The 18,167-nt window shown below is 40.1% G+C and overlaps 2 protein-coding genes across 2 annotated transcripts in view; one reads left to right on the forward strand and one right to left on the reverse strand.

The window, feature by feature from the left end:
- Positions 1–12,204, reverse strand: part of MTFR1 (mitochondrial fission regulator 1) — a 57,142-nt gene extending 44,938 nt beyond the window's left edge. The window contains exon 1 of the mRNA XM_012737192.3: positions 12,131–12,204. The gene's annotated coding sequence lies outside the window, so the exon portion shown is untranslated. The remainder of the gene's footprint in view (positions 1–12,130) is intronic.
- LOC105855919 (small ribosomal subunit protein eS6-like) lies at positions 460–1,261 on the forward strand. The gene has a single exon (XM_076004677.1). The coding sequence runs from the start codon at positions 482–484 to the stop codon at positions 1,229–1,231; it is 750 nt and encodes a 249-aa protein (XP_075860792.1). The 5' UTR covers positions 460–481; the 3' UTR covers positions 1,232–1,261.
- Positions 12,205–18,167: the final 5,963 nt, after the last annotated feature.

Genomic DNA, 18,167 nt, shown 5'->3' on the forward strand with positions numbered 1-18,167 from the left:
CAGGGTTGTACTCTGTTGCCCAGGCTAGAATGCAGCAGCATCGTCACAGCTCACAGCTCACCACGACCTCAAACTCCTGGGCTCAAGTGATCCTCCTGCCTCAACCTCTGAGTAGCTGGGACTACAGGTACCACCACGACTACCTGATATTTTTATTTTTTGTAGAGACAGGGTCTCACTGTTGCCCAGGCTGGTCTCAAACTCCTGGGCTCAAGTGATCCTCCCACCCTGGCCTCCCAAAATGCTAGGATTACAGGCATGAACCATCACCTCAAATTTTGACAATTATGAACAAAGCTGCTGTGTGCAGGTTTTATTCATTTTTTAAATGGATAGTGTATTAGTCACAGTTCTCCACAGAAACAGAACCAATAGGATATACATAGATAGACCCCATAATATTCTGAAAATTAAAAACTAAATTTAAAAACAAGCTAGGGCTCTTTTTCGTGGTGCCTCGGAGGCAATCAGCTGCTTCACGATGAAGCTGAATATCTCCTTCCCAGCCACTGGCTGCCAGAAACTCATTGAAGTGGACGATGAACGCAAATTTCGTACTTTCTATGAGAAGCGTATGGCCACGGAAGTTGCTGCCGTCGCTCTGGGTGAAATATGGAAGGGTTATGTGGTCCGAATCAGTGGTAGGAACGACAAGCAAGGTTTCCCCATGAGGCAGGGTGTCTTGACCCATGGCCGTGTTCGCCTGCTACTGAGTAAGGGGCATTCCTGTTACAGACCAAGGAGAACTGGAGAAAGAAAGCGCAAATCTGTTCCTGGTTGTATTGTGGATGCCAACCTGAGTGTTCTCAATTTGGTTATTGTAAAAAAAGGAGAGAAGAATATCCCTGGACTGACTGATACTACAGTACCTCATCGTCTAGGGCCCAAAAGAGCTAGCAGAATCCACAAACTCTTCAATCTGTCTAAAGAAGATGATGTTCGCCAGGAGGTTGTGAGGAAGCCCTTAAATAAAGAAGGTAAGAAACCTAGAACCAAAGCACCCAAGATTCAGCGACTTGTAACTCCATGTGTCCTGCAACATAAATGCCAGCGTATTGCTCTGAAGAAACAGCGTACTAAGAAAAATAAGGAAGAGGCTGCAGAATATGCTAAACTTTTGGCTAAGAGAATGAAGGAGGCCAAAGAAAAGCGCCAGGAACAGATTGCCAAGAGACGCAGGCTGTCCTCTCTGAGAGCATCTACTTCTAAGTCTGAGTCGAGCCAAAAATAAGATTTTTTGAGTTAAATAATAAATAAGACCATATCCTAAATAAAATAAAATAAAAACAAGCTAGGGGTAATTACAGGGATGCTAGGGAGATAGGGATGCTAGGGAGATAGTTTTGGGGATAAAAAGTAGATACATAGAAAGTTATTTACTATAATTGGTCCCTGGAATGTCCCACAATCTGCCATGTGCAAGCAAGAGATCCAATAGAGTTAATGGGGTCAAGTCCCAGTCTGAGTCCAAAGGCCTGAGCAAGGGCCTTTCAGAGGACAGAAGATGGATGTCCCAGCAGAAGCAGAGAGCAAATTTGCCCTTTGCCTTTTTGTTCTATTCACGCTCTTAAGGGATTGGTGATGCCTTATTCACTTTATAGACCTAAATGTTAGTATCTTCCAGAAAAACCCTCACAGATATACCCAGTAAAAATGTTTTACCAGTTATCTGGGCATCCCTTAGCCCAGTCTAGTTAGCACATAAAATTACCCTACACAGATAGTTTTGTTTTTTTGAGGTAGAATCTTGCTTTGCTGCTCTGGGTAGAGTGCAGGGGTGTCACTGTAGCTCACTTCAACCTCAGACTCCTGGGCAATCCTCCTGCCTCAGCCTCCTGTAGTGTGTAGTGCACACATTACAAGTGTGCACCACCACACCCAGCTAATTTTTCTATTTTTTATAGAGATGGAGTCTCGCTCTTGCTCAGGCTGATCTTCAACTCCTGATGTCAAGCAATCCTCCTGCCTCAGCCTCCCAGAGTGCTAGGATTATAGGTGTGAGCCACTGCACCCAGCCTTTTTTTTTTCCCATTGTTTGAAAATTATCTTTATTTGCCAGGAAGAGATGTTTCTTAAGTCTGGACAGAGAAAAAGAATACAGAGCACTGCCTTAGAAAAAAGGAGATTAAAGGAATTAACTACTATAAAGAAGAGAGGGCAAGATAGAAAGCTTAGCAAATACTTGCAGAACAAACAGAAAAAACTAAAGGGCACTGAGAAAAAATAATCAACGAAGTATTAATATTAGAAAAATGAGAGTGGTGTTGTCACCAAAATAGAACAAAACACAAAAAGGAAAATCCCAAGAAAAGGTAATGGACTTTGAAAAACACAGCAGGGAGGTAACAAAGTTGGTGGCCTCCTACTGCTACCCTTTCCTTCAGACTTCTCCATTGCTTTCTGAAACCTGTTTGTCAGTAAATATTCCCCAACTTCAACATACTCACTAGTGGGCTCTCCTAGCCCGCTCCTTCCCTTAACTGAATCTTGGTTTTCCTTTAGGATACTGCTTCTCCTACTGCTACCGCCTTCTCAAAGGGTTTCTGCTTGCTTATTCTCTTACACTTTATGTCAATGCTGTTTCCTATCAATTATTTGTCCAAGATCTTTTAAAAATCCTCCACAAAGGCAAAACTACCTGGAGTGCGGACAACTTTCTATTTCTTACCCTGGGATGTCATTATATGGGTGTTTGCTTTGTGATAATTTATTGAGCTGTACATTTTATATTTGTGCATTTTTCTGTGTTATACTTCAAAATAAAAACAAGGTTTAAAAGAGATTACTAAGAACCAGGCTGCATTTTGTTTTCTAGGTTCCATATGAATGAATGAACACATACACATACTTATTCAACCCCTAGAAATTTTATGAAGATAGTATAAGCTTATAATCTAGTTTACTCTAGCACAGACTATAATAGCAAATTTCTTTCTGTGGGGAGGGCTGGCTGGCAACTGGTAGAAGAGAAAACCAAGAGTAAATGAGAAATAAACTTTGAAAACAGATTTCCTTTTTCCTCCACAAACACTGTGAAAATATGTAATAGCGTACAACTAGACTAATTAAGACTTACAACAGTCAAAACAAAGATAATACTGCCTTCAACTAACATAATATCTGTTTGGGGACAACTATAATAATAAAAAGGTAGCCACAGTGAATAGTTCCACAGTAATCCTGTTTGCAGTAATGACAAGACTGTCAGTAGGCCAGGTGCAGTGGTTCATGCCTGTACACCCAGCATTTTGGGAGGCTGAAGCCAGAGGCCAAAAGTTCTAAGACCAGCCTGGGCAACACAGTGAGAGCCTGTCTCCACAAAAAAATTTTTTAAATTGAATTTAAAAAGATTGTCATTAAATTTAAAATGCCAAAAACTTATAAAATTATAGAAATATGGCAGGAATCTTTTGAGAACTATTAGAGGAAATGGCCATTTAATTATCTTTACATTATGAGAGGAGTACAACATATTTTTTAGTTGGGGAAAATTTCTAAGATTTAATAGAACAATCTTTGTTATTTGGTTTGCTAAATCATCATTAGAATGTTTACTATTCTCAGAATACTGGGAGATTGGGTAAACCATACCAGTGCATCCTAAATGCCAGTCCACATTTTAAGGCCAATCAATAATGCAAAAGAAAAGGACCATAAAGTTAAAAATACAAAAACCAACAAAAAACCTATTTAAAGTTACTGTCCTTTATTTTGAGAAAATGTCCTTCTCACACTTATGGTGTAAAGTGCCTTTTCTTTTAGGATATAAGGACAGTAGATGGATGTTATTCAATTTTTTTAAATATGCCCTTACTGTCAACCCTATATCACTCACTCCCTACCCTATGTTTTGGAAATTAAACTTTAAAATTCAAGTCTAGTGACCATTGCTATACCTCATATCAGCCTAGTTGAGACTTTAAGTCAGAATATTTTGCCATACTATAAAACAATAATATAGTATTCAACCTGTGGGCACAATTTCCTGGCAGTAATTTAGAGTTAATATTCTATACTGTTCATACAAAATTAAGTACACTATGTTCCCATTACCCAGCACAGAACCTGACATATAATGTCATTTTTTTCAGTCCACAAATGAATAAATCTCATGACCTGTACTACATCTCTCAACAAAAAAGTAAAACTGTTAAGGAGTTTATGAACATAAGCTAATTAAAACTTGATGAAAATGCTTTCAAGTTAATGGCCTTTAGATAGGTAATTAAACTTTTGAAGGACATTTTGAGGTTATCTTTCCCTCTGTATTATAAAAGAATTCCCATACAGAGAGCAATGAGGAAAAAATAAATAAAAAAGACTGTGACACAGAGGTTATATTTTCATTTGACTAAAAGTCTGCCATTTTTCATGTGAGGATCTCTAAAATATAACCCCCTAGTGAATGACATAGGTTTTTCTTCTTAAAGTATTTTTGTTATTTTAAGCAGCCCCATGCAAATGAATAAATATTCTGGCATATATTTTAAAACAATCTTTTGAAGACTGTTGAAATATTTTAAATGACTCTGGAATGGACATCAATAGAAGCAAACAATGACCATTTAATTATTTTTACATTATGAGAGGGAAGTCAATGTTTCACTAACTAAAAATGCTGTTCTTAGGCCCAAGGAAGTGATGAAAATTCACTGTATAAAGGTGATTTTGACAAGTTGTATAGTAATTCTTTTCCCCTGCATATTATGTGTATAAAAAATTGCTTTACTAGAAAAACTCAGTAAATTATACTTTTATAAATGAAGAGATGTGGCCGGGTGCAGTGGCTCACGCCTGTAATCCTAGCACTCTAAGAGGCCGAGGCGGGTAGATTGCTCGAGGTCAGGAGTTTGAAACCAGTCTGAGCAGGAGCTAGACCCCGTCTCTACCATAAATAGAAAGAAATTAATTGGCCAACTGATATATACAGAAAAAATTAGCCGGGCATGGTGGTGCATGGCTGTAGTCCCAGCTACTGGGGAGGCTGAGGCACTAGGATTGCTTGAGCCCAGGAGATTGAGGTTGCTGTGAGCTAGGCTGAAAGCCAGACTCTGTCTCAAAAAAAAAAATTAATAAATGAAGATGTTTAGTTATTGAAAGCTGGTAAGGATATTTACTAAAGCATTAGTGTAAAAGAAAATCTAGAGGCAATCTAAATGACAATCAGGGAAATAGCGGATGGTGTATACCTGTAGTCCCAGCTACTCCCAGGTACTCGGAGCCTGAGGCAGTAGGATCATTTGAGCTCAGGAGTTTGAGGTTGCAGTGAGCTAGGATGACACCACTGCACTGTAGCCCAGGCAAAAGTGTAAGACCCTTTCTCAATTAACAAAAAAAATGGGGAAATAGTTAAATTAAATTCAATATGCCCATTCTAAGCTTACAGCCATTAAACAAAAAACATACTCTGCTGGACACCCAAGAAAGCCAAGGGAATGCCAACTGGAACGGTCCCCCATCATGGAGGGAAGCCTGCTAAGGAGAGGTTCTGCAAAATCCACGCCCCATGTCCCCAAAGTCACCCTCTGCATGTCCTCTCACACCATCCACTGTGTGTGTGTATGTGTCTGAGGTCCAGGGCAATGTGAATCTTCTTTTTATTTGGGAGATTGTTCACAGACAACAGGTCGTCTTCTCTCTTGTCCACCTATTAATTGTTTACAATATTTGTACATCTATGCAAAATACTTGAATGGGCCATGGTGCCTTTTTTTCCTTGTTCGTATTTAATTAAAATGAACCGTTTGTCATTTGGAAAAAAAAAAAAAAAAAACATAGATATACACATGAAAGAATTTTCATGATAAAATGCTAAATGAAAAAAGTTACAAACTAAATTATATATGTGATTCCATTTAAAAAAAATGGACACAGTTCATGCCTGTAGTCCGTTCATTTTGGGAGGCAAAGGTGGGAGGATCACTTGAGCCCAGGAGTTGGAGGTTACAGTGAGCTATGATCATGCCACTGCACTCCAGCCTGGGTGACAGAGTGACACCCTGCCTCTAAATAAAACAATAATAATAATACTAAATAAATACAAATAATTAGCAGTGAAATAGATGTTTTATGTACACACACAGAAAAAAGATTTAAAAATATACCAAAGCTTAAAATTGACTATATTTGAGGCTTCGTGGTGGGATTCTCCACTTTTTTTTTCTTTTTTATCCTTATGTACTTATACATTGTTTTTATGTTTTTTTCAGTAGACTATATGTACTACTTTTGCAAATTTTAAAGACTAGTAATATTTTTTAAATTAAGTAAATGAAATCTAAAAAGTAGACACATAAACATCATTTAAACTTTGGATTATATAAGCAAATAATAATAAACTTTGGAGGCCGAGCACGGTGGCTCACGCCTGTAATCCTAGCACTCTGGGAGGCTGAGGCGGGCAGATTGCTCAAGGTCAGGAGTTCGAAACCAGCCTGAGCAAGAGCGAGACCCCATCTCTACTATAAATAGAAAAAAATTAATTGGCCAACTAATATATATAGAAAAAAATTAGCCGGGCATGGTGGCACATGCCTGTAGTCCCAGCTACTTGGGAGGCTGAGGCAGTAGGATTGCTTGAGCCCAGGAGTTTGAGGTTGCTATGAGCTAGGCTGACACCACAGCACTCACTCTAGCCTGGGAAACAAAGTGAGACTCTGTCTCAAAAAAAAAATAAAATAAAATAAAATAAATATATATATATATATATATATATATATATATATATATATATATATATATATATATAAACAAACTTTGGAGAAACCTTATAGGCTATAACAGTATTTCCCAACTTTAGACATTCATACTTGCTTCATGATTTTAGTCACATCTAGATGCTCTTAATATTTTAGTTTAAATCAACTCACTTTTTTTAAAGTTAAATAAATTTAGCTTCATCCCAAGCAATAATATCTATACAAGGTTTGTTATTCTGAGATATTTTTCACAATACACTTTAAAAGATTAATACTTAACTATAGATTACACTCCTTATCTGAGCCCAAGCAGAGATAAAAAGGGATATCTTGGCTAAAATAAACACAAAATTGATTCCTGTTTCACTTGAAATCATCTCTAGGACACCAGTCTATCTGCTCCAGTATACATTATACAGTTGTCCCTTTGTATCCATGAGGGATTGGTTCCAGGACCCCTGTATATACTAAAATCCACAGATGCTTAAATCCCTTATATAAAATGGTGGAGTATTTCCATACAACCTACACACATACTCTTGTATACTTGAAAGTATTTCTAGATTTCTTATAATACATAATACAAAACACAATGTAAATGCTACTTAAATAGTTGTTAGACTGTATTATTTGTATTGCTTTATATTTTTGTATTTTTAATTATTATTTTTCAAAGATTTTCCATTCTTGGATACAGAACCCATGGATACAGAAGGCTGGCTGTATATCCTATGAGTATTTACCAGTATATACGAAATCCATTTCAAAAAGTAACTAATAAAATTTCTTAAAGGTGGGGCCGGGTGTAGTGGCTCATGCGTGTAATCCTAGCACTCTGGGAGGCAAAGGTGTGAGAGGTGGGGAAGGATCGTTTGAGCTCAGGAGTTTGAGACCAGCCTGAGCAAGAGAGAGATCCCGTCTCTACTATAAATAGAAAGACATTAGCCGGACAACTAATATATAGAAAAAATTAGCCGGGCATGGTGGCACATGCCTGTAGTCCCAGCTATTCGGGAGGCTGAAGCAGGTGGATAGTTTGAGCCCAGGAGTTTGAGGTTGTTGTGAGCTAGGCTGACGCCACAGCACTCACCCTAGCCTGGGCAATAAAGTTGAGACTGTGTCTCAAAAAATAAATAAATAAATTTCTTAAAGGTTAATATAAAAGTATGTATTATAATGTATGTTTCTTCAATCATAGATATTTTACTATTTTTTTGAGACAGAGTCTTGCTCCATAGTCCTAGGGAGAGTACAGTGGCATCATCATAGGTCACTGTGAACTCAAAACTACTGGGCTCAAGCAATCCTCCTGCCTCAGCCTCCAGAGTAGCTGGGGCTACAGGCACACGCTACCATGCCCAGTTAATTTTTCTATTTTTTGGTAGAGATGGGGTCTTGGTCTTGCTCAGACTGGTCTAAAATCCTAAGCTCAAGTGATCCTCCCACCTCGGCTGTGTCACAGAGTGATAGGATTATAGGCATGAGACACCACGCTTAGCCAATCATAGGGATTTAATTTAACTATTCTATTTGTTTAACTTGTTGCATTTTTACCACAACCAACTCACACTAGTCAAATCCGCTTATAGAAATTAATCTTTTAAATGATATTAAATATTTATACAATTTGTTTGGTAATATTGACTTACAGATTGGCAGCCAACAAACTTCAGTATCATAAATTAAGGAACTGTTTCAGAGGTGGCATGTTCTAGTCCCTAAAACAGCAGCTTTGAGTGCGCTCCCAGTTGATACATGTATTTCACTTTACTAGCCACACTGCAGCTTTTAAGAGAAAAGAATAGTCATGTAATTGAGAAACCTACCTGCAACTTAATATAACAAGTGATTTGTATACCTAATGAATATACAGTGTTGACAAATCAAGAAACCAAAGATCAAAAGCCCAATGGAAAATAGGCATAGGGCCTGAGTAGGCATTTTACAAGTGGAAACACAAATGGACAATAAAACATGTGAAAAAATGTTCACCAGTAATCAAATGTTAACTGAAACTGTTACCATTTTTTTCCTATCAAAGCATTGTCAGTGGTTTTCATTAAATGGTGGGATTATAGTGTCATACTTTGTTACTTATCTAAACTGTGTCATTTCTATTAACAATACCTAATAAAAATATAAGAGAATAGTTAAGTAGGTGAGGAGTAGTTAACATTTCAAAGAACAGTGGTTGCATAATACTCATCACCAAGACTCACCAAGACAACAAACTCATGGAAACTGAAGTGTACCAGTACTTCAGAACCTACTATACACCACACCCTCTTTTCTTCTTTTTTTCAGGCTATTTTCTTTGTCCAGTCCTTATATCCATAAATTTACCAGTATTTCCTTTATATTCATCAGGTCAACTCACTAATCCTTTCACATCTCTGGTGAAGCCATCTTTGACAGTGCCAGCTCACTGTTTTCTTTGCTCATTAAGTTCAGACTCCTCAGATGTGGCCCTTAGTTCCTTTGCAAACAAGCCTGACATTACTTCTGGACTTCTGAATTACTCCTATACAAGGAATCCCAAACTTCAATTTAAACAGGCCTTCTCCACTGTCCTCTGAATAAGCCTAGCTGTCTCATTCTAGTTCCTTATTCATCTAACACTATTTGGATGAAGATGCTGTCTTAGAAGTAGTTTAAGATTGGGAAGATGAAAGATACAGATGAAACAGTATAAATATTCAATACATGCTATGTGCTAAAGAAGTGGTGGAGACCAGTCAGTGGTGTATACTTTTCCTTTTTGCTTTCCCCTTTAACTACCCATATATTAAATAATAAAATTAGACCGAGCATGGTGGCTCACACGTGTAATCCCAGCACTTTGGGTGGCCAATGTGAAAGGACTGCTTGAAGCTAGCTTGGGCAACATAGCCCCACTCCACAAAAAATTTTAAAAAATTATAAAAATAAATTAGCCAGGCATGGTGGTACATTAAGGAGGCTATAAGGAGGCTGAGCTAGGAGAATAGCTTGAGTCCAGGAATTCAAGGTTGCAGTAAGCTATGAGCCACTGCATCCTAGCCTGGGCAACACAGCTAGACCCTGTCTCTAAAAAAATAAAATTAAAATTAAAAATTTAACACTTTTTTTTGAGACAGAGTCTCACTTTGTTGCCCAGGCTAGAGTGAGTGCCATGGCGTCAGCCTAGCTCACAGCAACCTCAAATTCCTGGGCTCAAGCAATCCTTCTGCCTCAGCCTCCCGAGTAGCTGGGACTACAGGCATGTGCCACCATGCCCGGCTAATTTTTTCTATATATATTAGTTGGCCAATTAATTTCTTTCTATTTATAGTAGAGACGGGGGTCTTGCTCTTGCTCAGGCTGGTTTTGAACTCCTGACCTTGAGCAATCTATCCGCCTCGGGCAAAAATTTAGCACTTATATTTGTTGAACTACCGTGTTTCTTTGAAAATAAGACCTACCCATAAAATAAGCCCTAGCAGGATTCCTAAGCATTTGCACAATATAAGCCCTACCCCCAAAATAAGACCTAGTGATGAGCGTGGCTACGCAGCGCAGTGTATATGCACAACCCATGCATTTCGTCTCTGAGTGGTAAAGAAAATGAGCAGCCCTTCTCATCTGCCCCATCATGACAGTTACTATCCCAGAGGTGGCCAGAAAGGTGCAAGCAGCCCCACCACCAAGATCGGCTCCCCCTGTCAGGTCCTGGCCATCCTGTGCGTGCTGCAAGCTGAGGCTTTGAGGGGAAAATAACACACCCTCTGAAAATAAGCCCTAGGGTGTCTTCTTTAGGAAAAATAAATATAAGAGCCTGTCTTACTTTCGGGGAAACCCAGTATATTTATAAACTTTGCTCATAACTTTAAATTTAGTTGTATTAATCTTTCACTGTTTCAAAGAAACAAACATACCTCTCTCCCTACTGCTTTGTACCCATGTAAATTTCCAGAATTTTTTTCCATTATGAATTTGTAGCTCAATAGAAATAATTTTCCACTGCAGTTCCATTTACTCCACAACTCTTGGGGCATTCAACTATAGTTAAAACAACTTTGCAATGACAAAGGACAAAATTAGCATCCTGACTTCTATCCCCCATCTTTTTAGCAGTGTGACCTTAGGCAAATTATGACCTTTCTGAATTTCTTTTTCCTTCAACTGTAAAATGAGGACAGTACCAGCCATGTGGCTCAAGCCTATAATCCTAGCATTCTGGGAGGCTGAAGAGAGAGGACCGCTTGAGGCCAGGAGTTTGAGCAGGAATTCAAGAACAGCCTGAGCAAGGTAGAAGACCTCATCTCTACAAAAAATAGAAGAATTAGTCTGGAGTGGTGGAGCATGCCTTTAGTCCCAGCTACTTGGGAAGCTGAAGCAGGAGGATTGCTTGAACCCATGAGTTTGAGGTTGTAGGGAGCTGTGATGATGCCACTGCACTCTGGCCTGGGCAACAGAGCAAGAAACTGTCTCAAAACACACACACACACACACACACACACACACACACACACTAATAAAATGGAGATAATACCGTACCTACTTCATAGGGCTTTGAAAAAATTAAATAAGCGCTGTCTACTCTTTAATGTGTGCCTTATTTTACTTAACCCCTCTAGAAAGCTAATGACTAGAGGAGAAGCCTGATCACTAATCATGACAGAAGCGCAGAAACATGTAAAAGAGATGAAATGATATAACGCCTGGGATTTACTTCAAAATAACCCGGGGAGGGGAGCAGCACTGGCCAGGTATGGACAACTACCGAAACTGGTTGATGAGACACCGAGTTCTTTATGCTCACTCGCTCAACTTCTCCCTAGTTTGAAGATTTCCATAATAAATGTTTTGAAAAACGCCCAAAGGCCTACTTTGGGGCTTCATGCAAACCTTGGTCATGGTTAGGAACATACATCGGGAAGCTGTGGGAGGCGAAAAGTGACACAGCCACACAAGCCAGGTGGGGCTGGTTAAACCTCCCCTCGGTCGACCGGTGAGTGCACGCCTCCTCCCGGAACCCGCGAGGCCGGCGGGCGGCGCGGCCGCGGAGCGCGCTCCCCGCGGTCCCGGGAAAGGAGCAACGCCCGGGGGACCGCCGCCCGGCGGCCGGCGCGGGAACTGGGGACGCGGAGAGACAGACGGACCGAGGGCGGGGGAGGGGCAGGAGGTGTAGGGTAGATAAGAGGGCGGACGGGCTCAGCCCTCAGGGCAAGGCGGCCCAATTCCCTCCGCTTCTCCGTACCCACGAGGGCCCTCAGCCACTCCGGCTGCCCGAGAACGTCTCCGCCTCCCGGCCGCTCGGCACACGCCCAGCCAACCGGCCTCCCTGCAGTTCTGAACCGCGCTCCTTCAGCTCCTGCCCCGTCTGTTACTAGGGCGCCCCACCGCCGTCAAGTCTGGAGCCGCCTCCTAGCCCCCCTCGCCAACCGCTTTTCCCAGTCTGGAGCCCCACTTACCTCTGCCGCGCGGCAGCCGGCACCACCTCCAGCTGCTCGGGCTCCAGCTTGGCCGTCCCGGGGCGTTGCTGCCAATCAACCAATTCCCTCCCTGAGCCTGGGCCAGGCTGGCCAATCAGCTGCCTCCTCCGCTTGGGGGCGGGCACAGGGAGCCGCAGGCGGAAGGCTAGGCGACCGCCCCGGGCTCCTGAGCCGCCTCGCGCTGCCGGTGTGCGCACGCGCGGGGTTGTGCGAGGGGTTTGTGCCCTCGCTTGTCTGCGCTGCGAAGTATCTGTGTCTGAAAACTTCATGTCTAAGTGTTTAGGAAAAACCCACATTCTTAATGTAGCCAAAAGTGTGAGTCTTAAGCCCTTGTTAGCCTAAAATGTTGAGCCCTTTTCGTCCCACGCTGTAGGAACTTGCGCTCACCCCGCAGATCTGCTTATGCGGACCTCACATCCGGCTGCGTTTCTCTTTAGGAGTAGGCGTGCGGGGTGTACAAGGTGCCTCATGGATAGGATCCTACTGCACCGTCTTCAGTTCCACCGTCTGTTCATCGGGGCACATGCTTTCTAAATAGTTGAATATTCTAGGACACTCTGGATTTCAAATAATTCTGTCATGAAAATATGATCATTACATTTGCCGCTAACTGTATCCCGCATAGAAAAGTGTGCAGGCATTATAAAAGATTCATATGTAGGGCGAGGACCCTGTCAGTATTTATGTATGGCCTTTCCTGAGGCTGTTACTGATTGGCCGTCTCTCTTACCCTCCCATTGCAGTTGATCCCTGAGGTCACTGGTAGGGGCACCAGAGCTCTGGATGTTCTGGGCCCAGGTGGCCCAAGTCTCTTGCTGTACTATGTGAGGGCTTTTCTGCTTCAGCAAGAGTATTAATTCATTTTACTCAACAAGGGCGTGCTGGGGGGCCCACTATGACAGTACAAAGATTTTTAAAAACCTTGAACCACACCCTAAGTGAGCCTATAGGATAACAGAGAGATGCAAACATAAACAACATATGTGATCAAATATTATAGTGGAATTAAGATGGGAGCCAAGGAGTCTATAGGTGGCTCAGGGAACATTTCCTCAAGATGGAGGATTTGGTCTGAGTCTTGATGAAGAGCTAGTGCAGGGGCCAGGCATGGTGGCTCCCACCTGTAATCCTAACTCTCTGGGAGGCCTGGGCGGGAGGATTGCTCAAGATCAAGAGTTTGAAACCAGCCTGAGCAAGAACGAGACCCCATCTCTACTATAAATAGAAAGAAATTAATTGGCCAACTAAAAATATATAGAAAAAAATTAGCCGGGCATGGTGGCGCATGCCTGTAGTCCCAGCTACTCGGGAGGCTGAGGCAGAAGGATTGCTTGAGCCCAGGAGTTTGAGGTTGCTGTGAGCTAGGTTGACGCCATGGCACTCACTCTAGCCTGGGCAACAAAGTGAGACTCTGTCTCAAAAAAAAAAAAAAAAAAAAAAAGAGCTAGTGCAGGGGTGGGAAACCTTTTCTTATTGGAAAGCCACATTAATTTAGTTGCAATCCAATAAGGCCACATTAAAGAAACTTCAATTATATATACATTAAAATGCACATTATTTTGTAAAAATCTAACTACTATGTACTTAATAATTTCAAAAATGAAAATTATTTGTTAAATTTAAAGTTAAATAACCTTTTAATGACTTTGTTGTGTCTATTTTTTGTTGGAAAGCATTTGAATATTTGGTTATAGTATAGAGGTCTGCAGTTGCAGTTAATCCTTTAGACCAGTATCAGTCATTTATGACTTAAGGGTGTCTTGATTTAGGTTACAAAGGAGAATGTAGATTCCCAGCAATAAGTGGTTGAAAAGCAAGAAAGCATTTTTCAGGCATGTTGCTGAAGATATGGGTATTGTACTGCATTTTCCATATTTCGAATGAATCTTTCTTAGCATCAAACAATGACTTTAAAATGTCATGCTCAATCAAATCCATCTGTAGTTCTTTAGGTTCCTTGGGGATATCAACTAGGTGAGGCTGAAATGCTAATTTGAGTGTGAGGTCATGATTCTCAAAGTCAATGAACCTTTCATTGTATTCTCCAATTAATAGATCTGTAACAACTGCTTATTCTTCAAATGATTCATATATATCATCATGCTCATCAACGACCTTTGCTAACTGGGGAAAATCTTCATCTGAAATTTCCTTTTGAAGAAGAATTGTTTTGGAAAAAGATAGCTTTTTTCGAAATGCTTGGATTTTTTTTGCCACACATATAGATTTAGTTTACCTTGCAAAGAAATCTTGAAGTCATTTTGATTTGACATATCGCACAGAAATGCTGCATTCCTATAGAAATCTTTCAATAATTCACATCGTTCATTCTGTTCTTCATAAAATTTAACTATCTGTTCTCACAGACATAAAATTTTGGCTAACACCTGTCCCTGTGATAGCCAATGCACTTTGGAATCGTGAGGCAAATCCACACTGAATACCTCATCCTTCAACTTGAGTGTGTTAGGAAACCAACAATATTGTGTTGCATTTGCAGGAATACAGATACCAATACTTATAACTTGTTGCAAAGTGTCAATTAAAATAGTAGCTTTAGAACAGAGATTTTGCTATTGCAAAATACAATGAAAAGAAATGAGAGCATCTGGGTCTATTAATACTTTTTTTTTTTATCTGTGCAATAAACCTTTCATGTTTTCCTGTTATGGAAGGTGCACTGTCTATACATACACTCACTAAATTTACCAAATTCAGTCCCACTTCACCACATTTATCTTGAAAGTTATTGAAGCTATCTATCCCCCATGTTCTGTTAGCAAGAGTGCCCAAAGCGGGGAACTCTTTGCAGCAAAGAAAATCTTCTGTTATGACCCATATGAAGTATAAAACCTGAGCTGAATCAGTAGTAATAGTTGATTCATCCAAAGCAATTGAACAATATATATTTTCCTTTTGATGTATTGCATGAAGTTGTTCTAAATTGAAGGCTAATTCATGCTACCAATCACTTATGATTCCCTGTGAAAAATGCAATTGTCTGTACTTTGAAATGTTATCAGAGTCTAAGCATCCTACAACTTTGACAATGCATTGTTTTGCAATTTCTATATCACTGAATGAATTCCCTTCCCCCACACCCCCACCCTGAGTATATAAGTTACTTTATAAGTTACTTCAATGGCATTATTTCCAGGTCTTAGTGCTGCTTGAAAGAATTGTCTTTGTTTTTGCTTTTCATCTTTTAATTTCTGCAATACAAACTTTTGTGCATCTCTCTCTAATTTAAAATATTTGTGATCCTTATGAGTGTGATAATGCTGATGAGCATTGAGTTTCTTATTATTTATTTATTATTATTATTTTTTTGAGACAGAGTCTTGCTTTGTTGCCCAAGCTAGAGTGAGTGCCATGGTGTCAGCCTAGCTCACAGCAACCTCAAACCCCTGGCTCAAGCAATCCTACTGCCTCAGCCTCCTGAGTAGCTGGGACTATAGGCATGTGCCACCATGCCTGGCTAATTTTTTTCTATATATATTAGTTGGCCAATTAATTTCTTTCTATTTATAGTGGAGACGGGGTCTCACTCTTGCTCAGGCTGGTTATGAACTCCTGACCTCAAACAATCCTCCTGCCTCAGCCTCCCAGAGTGCTAGGATTACAGGCGTGAGCCACCGGGCCTGACCAGCATTAAGTTTCTTTAATGTTGATATTGCAGAATCACAAAGCAAGCAAACCATCTTATTAGCAAATAGCAAAAACAAGATAATGTCGTAATTCCCAATCCTCATTTAAAAAAAAATTAGTGTTCTCTTGGGTTTTTTGACATTATGGGATGTTAAGTAGACGGAATTAAAAAAATATAGTTGAGCTGTGCAACTGTTCACAAATTCCACTTCAAACAGAAACACAGTGCATTCTTGTCAAAAGCTGATAACAGACTAGCATACTTGACCCCCATAAACTCTCACCAACCAGCCTTGCGCGGTAGTGGTGCCAGATAGGCAGGGGAATTATTATAGAACTAAATCATGAGCATGGCAGCCATCACTTTAGCCCTTATGGTTTACTAATGTTCTAGTTGAGCTGGTAAATCTGAGAGGATTATTTCACTGAATCTTATTTTATTCTTTGGTATTTTAAATATGTTCATTTAAAAAATTAAATAAAAATATAAAACATGAACAAAAATATATTAATAAAAGGATTTGTTCTGTAAAATTTGGATTCAGTCAAAAAGCCACACTTAAGGACCTGGGAAGGCCACATGTGGCTTTAAGGCTGCAGGTTCCCCACTCCTGAGCGTTTGGAGCTGAAGGGGTAGAAGCACATGCTTTTTAAATAGTTGGCTATTCTTAGACACTCTGGCAAAGGTTTCTTCTTCTGAGATCTTTCTGGGGTGGATTTACTGCTAAGCTAATGAAGTTTGTGCTTCAGGCCCCCAGACTTGCACCAGCCCTTTCCAAGGCCTGTGGAGGAACCCTAACACTGAGTTCACGTGATCACATGTTGTTTTCTGCTTTTTAAAAGGAAGGTGTCTTAAAGTACCCCACAAACAGGCATTGTTTTTTCCTTTCCAGCTTCCCTTTCTTCAAACTTCCCTTCATACTAGGTGCCCTGGGGTGGCCCTCGATGTTTTGGGGTTCTGGGTGGGGGAAAGAGAGCTGAAATTTGTGATAAGTTACTGCTTTACTGTTGGCTCTTTAGCCGCAGAAATGGCTTCTAGATAGCCATGCTCCGTGCCATCTCACTGAGTGCTGTGACACAAAGGGCCTATTGACGTGTCATTTGGGACCTGGCACTAGAAGTATGTGGCAAGTGGAGACAGAGGGTTCGAAATATGATGATCCAGAAGCTAATCTAGGGGAAGATACTCTGGTCATCATACTTTTAAAATTGTAAGCAGGATGATTTGCTTTAGAATAATTTTAGATTTAGGAAAAAGTTGCAAAGATAGTACAAAAAGTTTCTGTCTGACCTTCACCCAGTTTCCATAATGTTAACATTTTACATTACCATAATACACTTACAAAACTAAGGAGCCAACATTTGTACATCACTATTTATTAAACTCCAGCCTTTATTCGAGTTTTACTAATGTCCTTTTCCTGTTCCAGGATCCAATCCGAGATAAAACTTTGCCTTTAGTGATTGTGTGTCCTTCATTTCCTCTGGTCTGTCACAGTTTGTAGTCTTTTCTTCATTTTCCTGACCTTGAAATGAGCAAGACAGTTTTGAAGAGTCTGGTCAGGTATTTTGTAAAATTTCCCTTGATTTGAGTTTGATGTTTTTCTCTTGATTAGACTGTGGTTATAAGGTTTGGGGAAAATACTACATGGTGAGCTGCCCTTCTCATCACATCATATCTGGGGTTACATGATATCAGCACGGCTTATTACAGGTGATGTTGACCTCAGTCACCTAGCCATGGTAATGTTTGCTAGTTCCTCTACTGTAACATTGCATTTTCCCCCCTTTCTATATTCTCTTCTTTGAAAATAAGTCACTTAATCCTGCCCACACTCAAGAGGAGTAAGATATTAAGCTTCAAATCCTGGAGGGGGATATTTATACACATAAGAGAGATTTGTCTCTTTTACCCATTTATTTATTTATATTCAATCATTTATATAGACACTGTATATTTAGACTTTGTTTTATATTTATACTGTGATTTTTATTTTCTTGCTCAAATTGTTCCAGCTTTGGCCATTGGGAGTTCTTTTGGGTTGACTTTGTGTCTCAATTTTGTTTTCTGATTATCTTCTTTTTCTGTAGAATTACAAAATGTTCCAGGCTTAACTTGTATTTTTCTTGCCCCAACCCTAAAATCAGCCATTTTTCCAAGGAGCCCTGGAATAGTATTTAGAAATCAAGATCTAGGTACTGGAGTGTCATTGAATTTAGCTTATCTTAGCAGACAAAACTAGGAAATATATTACCACCTTGTTTTTTAATTCTTTGCATGTCTGTGATAGGCAGCCTCTAAGATATCTCCCAGTGATGCCTGCCTCCTGGCATTATTGTGTTGTCCCCTCTCCTTGAGCATGGACTG

This window comes from Microcebus murinus, chromosome 7 (genome assembly GCF_040939455.1).
Source record: "Microcebus murinus isolate Inina chromosome 7, M.murinus_Inina_mat1.0, whole genome shotgun sequence".
NCBI lineage: Eukaryota > Metazoa > Chordata > Mammalia > Primates > Cheirogaleidae > Microcebus > Microcebus murinus.